Source organism: Triticum aestivum, chromosome 6D (assembly GCF_018294505.1).
Source record: "Triticum aestivum cultivar Chinese Spring chromosome 6D, IWGSC CS RefSeq v2.1, whole genome shotgun sequence".
Classification (NCBI taxonomy): domain Eukaryota; kingdom Viridiplantae; phylum Streptophyta; class Magnoliopsida; order Poales; family Poaceae; genus Triticum; species Triticum aestivum.
In genome coordinates, this window is record NC_057811.1 from 337,686,849 (window position 1) to 337,691,387 (window position 4,539).

General features: G+C 39.3%; 1 protein-coding gene across 1 annotated transcript; it reads right to left on the reverse strand.

Moving 5' to 3' along the window:
• Nucleotides 1-860: 860 nt before the first annotated feature.
• Nucleotides 861-4,329, reverse strand: LOC123144974 (vesicle-associated protein 2-1). The gene is made up of 9 exons (XM_044564250.1): nucleotides 4,116-4,329; nucleotides 3,943-4,008; nucleotides 3,780-3,850; nucleotides 3,580-3,661; nucleotides 3,374-3,489; nucleotides 3,115-3,252; nucleotides 2,978-3,004; nucleotides 2,145-2,219; nucleotides 861-1,328 (listed from the first exon to the last, which is right to left on the reverse strand). The coding sequence occupies exons 2-9, from the start codon at nucleotides 3,992-3,994 to the stop codon at nucleotides 1,191-1,193; spliced, it is 699 nt and encodes a 232-aa protein (XP_044420185.1). The 5' UTR covers nucleotides 3,995-4,008; nucleotides 4,116-4,329; the 3' UTR covers nucleotides 861-1,190.
• Nucleotides 4,330-4,539: the final 210 nt, after the last annotated feature.

Here is a 4,539-nt window from a genome sequence, read left to right on the forward strand (position 1 = left end):
GCCTATGCACTTCCTATTCTACAAAAAAGGTTATCTGCCATCCATTTTTATTTATTTCTAGGACGACAACCATGTACTCCTCTGTAAAGATCTTTTAGATCACTCTAAATAAACACATGCATGTTTCATGATGCGCAACTTGGTCAATATACAAATTATTATTTCTCACATGACTTGGAAATGGAAATTTGAAAGAAGAAAAGGCAAGAAATCTTCTCAAAAGCAAACTCTAGCTCGAGAAGTGCAATCGGAACCTTTTTGCAAGCCCTTATTTTAGTGGAGCCGACTACAATCTAATACCGTCATGAGCATAATAATAACCAAGCGTCTCTTTGTTGAATAGGAAATTAGAGGAATGTATCTTTAGGTTTTTCTATTTTCCTATAAACTAATTTGCATGTAATTCAAAGGAATTTTTTGAGTGAGTACAACCTCTTGGAAGCATTTCTATGTTTCTATAACAGCTATAGTGAACACCTAATTCTTCAAAGTAATTTGTGCATTGTTCTTGTGACGTGATCAAACAACTTTAGTTGCATATTTTTGTGTTTTCCATTAAAGTCTTAAGTTTTTCCTATTCCCATGTTTTATAATCCACTAAATAAATGAGGCTCTAAACATAAGAATGGTCCATGCGTCAGCTGGTTCATTAGATTTCCAAACATGTTTTCTTAAAGTTACTCCCCCAATTCAGAGATATGTGGAATATTTTGGTTTTCTAAGTTTGTATTTTGACTGTAAATTTTGTATATTATATTCTGTAATTGTTATGATATGGAAAATATAAGGAAAAAATGTTTTTGAACACGTGTTTCTATCAATTTTTGTATAAAACAAATTACATACTATTGATCAAAGTCTAGAAACAAAATATGTCCTACATTTTGAAAGAGGGTCACTAGCCTTTTCAGCCTTTACATTTCTAATAGGTGAATGCATACATTTGTCTTCCTGATATATGCCAAGCTAATTATACAGAAAAAATACACAGTAGAGGAATATAAATACAAATGGAAGACGAAGCAAAAACGGGCTAAACATTGCAAGCCCGTTGTGATAAGGCATGTATACCTACAATGCAAAGAACAAAGAATGATAGTTGAGACTAGAGTAATATAACTTTTAATCTTTCTCCCCAAGCATCTGGAAACTGAGCTGAATACTGTTACTCTAGGCTTCAATCTTGGCATCTAAGCAGTCGCTGGTGGGGAAGAGAAGATGAGGCTCATCAAGAGCCCAACCAGGAGACCTATGATCCCAGCAAAAGCAGCAAAGGTCAAAGAGAAACCAGCATCGCCTTTGCGGCTTCTACGCCTCCTCAGCATGTCCTGAAATGTTTTTTTTTAATTTAGGGATAAATCCAATATAAGCGAGGATGTATATGTAGGCAATCAGCATTTCATGCAGAAGTTAACCTAGGTTTAGTACTTCGGTATCAACCGCCAATCTACATTTTAGAGTCAAAAGTAATAAAAATATGGAAATAAACTTAGCATGATTGGCAGGTGGCACCTCACATTTCTGTTCATTTTCTGTTATATCAGCGTCTAAAGTGACCATATTAACTGCTGGCAGAAAAAGAACGAACAGTAGACGCCATGGCATATCCATAGTATCAAGTCTGATTTAACTGGCCCACTACCCTTTGGCAATCTAGTTTCACTCCAAAATTGAGCTAACGCCATAGTGACTTGGTTTTCCATTTCCAAGGTCCAGCTCTTAGTCTGTGTCCTCTCGATAAATAAATGATCTAGTAGGACAAAGGACAAAATAATATAGTGCTTTGACTTTGTTTTTGCTAAAACATCCACAAAGTAATTTATGGCAAGGGAAAAATGGTAATCAAGCCAATTTTTTATATTTATACAAATAGAATGTGATTAATGACACATTGCAAAACAAAAAACTTGTTTCTCATCAAGGACCAACATATTCTTTTGCATTTGCTCAAAAGTCATACTTTTTTATAAAATAATATTTATCATTATCTGCCTTTTACATATTTAGTTATGGATTCAAACAATGAGAAATAAGCAAAAGCATCAAAATCCAAATGTTAATATGCTTAAGCAAACTAGGAGCTGAACTGAACTAAAACAGTGAGTAGAAACGACATGGAGCGTGAAAAGGTCAATATACAGCACCAGTTCACGTTGCATTTGTTGATTTTGCTGAAGATTGTTATCCCTTTCGTCCTTCAGACGCTGTATTGTCTGGATCTGGATAAAAGGAAAGGAACAATTTACTGAGTAAAAAGGACCAAAGGTTCACATAATATGTTTTATATTAGTAACAGCTTGATCATAAAAGTTAATTGCTGCACAGTGAGCATATCTCATCCAGGACACACTTTAGAATCATGATTTTTGGAAAAAAGTTTGAGTTGGAATATGTCAATCAGGATAAAGGAAGATACTCTGGCCAGATGAACAAAAGTGGGTAAAAAATTCCGAATTCTGGTCCCATTGCACAATTAACTATGTACATAGGGCAACATGCTCGCGGGCTTCTGGGCATCCCTTCCTACCTCAATTATGACACCGGCCTGGAAGTATAGGTACCTTTTCTCACGCTCGACCAACTTTACGCTGATTTCAACAATAATTTGATGGTGCTTGAACATTGTCCTATTTCCCATATTTGCTCTTTTCATAATTTTATATAAGAAAAGGTAGCGTGTATTTGCTTCTGCATTTAAGAATCTAAGAGAGAAATAGTATTTGCAAGACTATAGCAACGACCTCAGTGCAAAAACGTACTGCAAAGTATTAAAAAGATCCTAAGATGAACATAATGCATATTTTTTGGAAGTGCGCAGCGCAATATGACAGAGTTCGGTAGAGGCTTCAAGCCTGTCAAGTCTAAATGGTAGAATAATTCTTTCTCAGAACTAATCAGGGGAAATGTCTTTGCTAGCAGTTTTTGGTCAGGTTTCTAAATAAACATGCGAAAATTCTGTTTGGATAGAGCGCGTTACCTCTTCAATGCTTGCATTCTTCAGCATCTGCAAGGTAAAGCATAAACATGTGAAATACAGTTAGCCTTTGTAATAAATTTTTATTAGCAGATCCAACATATGTTTCCTACGTAGATGATAGAGCTAGCCAATCTCACCGAGAGATCATCACCGCCCTGCTTGAAGCTCCTATTTGCTGAAGATGTAACACCAGAGTCGTCTGAGCTTCCACTGGGCAATGTGTAGACAACCTTGAGCTTCATTTCCTCGATCACCTTATCAGCCTCCTTGTTGAACTGAGAAATACATATAAAGGTGGAATATAGTTGGTGGAATGCCAATCATTTTATCCAGATGACAATGCAAGGCTAAATCATATCATAGAAACCAGTGATTATGAGTTTTATTTATGCTCACAGTGTCAGGGGGGATTTCATCCATGTCGGTGCTGGCAGCCACCCTGGTGCTCTGAATCAAGAATTTATCCTTGGATTGCATATCTGGGGGGTACTCTTTCTGTGACTGTAGGGTAACTATAACCCAAAACAAGAAGGCAGATGCGCGCACATCAGAACCAAATGAAGAATCCTGGAGTATGTATGTATGCATGTATGCATGCTTACTTGTTATCGTGCAAGAATCCCACGGCTGGACGACGCTGGCGTTCGGCCGGACGAAGTACTTCCTCGGAGACGTCGTCTTGACCTGAAAAATAAACAAATTCTGATCAAACCTGAACCTCGATCTTCTTCAAGAGCTTCGCCGAAACGCACAGCGGAAAACCAGAGTCCATCCTGCGTCGTGGAATGGAAATGGCACGAACCTTGAAGGCGACATGGTGCTCGCTGTTGTTCACCACCTTGAGATTGCAGTAGCACGGCTTGTCCAGCTCGACTAGGCACAAGAATTCAGTTCAACCAACACAGAGAAAACCACGGAGGTTTTTTATTTTGCAGAATGCGGAGAAAATCTCAAGAACAACTTACAGAGGAAGGTGAGGTCGTCCGGGTAGACCGAGATCAGCGCTCCTCCCACCATTGCGGCACCTGAACCTGATGAGAGAAACGGGGAAGAAACCACGACACTCGTAAATCGTTTGCATTGGAAGAAAACATAGGAGGAGGTGGTTTCTGCTGGTTCAGAGGAGGATCGTCCCAACCTTTCTGTCGAGGAAGGCAGGAGCCGGGCCGAAGCGAAAATCAACGACGAGCAGCGATTCGGGGGAGAAATGGGGAGGGAGGGAGGGTGGAGGGGAGGAAGAAAGAGGGAAATGAATGGGTTCGCTTTGCCTTTCTTGGCCTCCCGGCGACATTGACGGGGCAGCACTCACTTCTTGGGCCCGTGGCTGGCAGTTTGCGTTTTCCTCCCCCCTTTTTTTCCGCGAGTGAACAGCACTCTTCCTTTATCTAATCATATTTTATTGGTGGTTGGTGATTTTATGCTACTACTTTATTCCGTGTGCTCTTGTCAAGGCCACTTGGCCGGTGATTTTTTATCATGTTTCGGGAGCACCTTTTTTACCCAAATGCACTGGAGATGAATTGCTTGCTCTCTCAAACAAATCTATACAGTACATTTTTCCT

Bases quoted from the DNA above. Each gene is read 5' to 3' on its own strand.
- LOC123144974 (XM_044564250.1), bottom strand. From the start codon at position 3,994: ATGGTGGGAGGAGCGCTGATCTCGGTCTACCCGGACGACCTCACCTTC. The intron at 3,490-3,579 runs GTAAGCATGCAT...TTTGGGTTATAG, and splicing joins GGATTCTTGCACGATAACAA to TTACCCTACAGTCACAGAAA. The intron at 2,220-2,977 runs GTAACGCGCTCT...CCTTTTATCCAG, and splicing joins AGAATGCAAGCATTGAAGAG to ATCCAGACAATACAGCGTCT.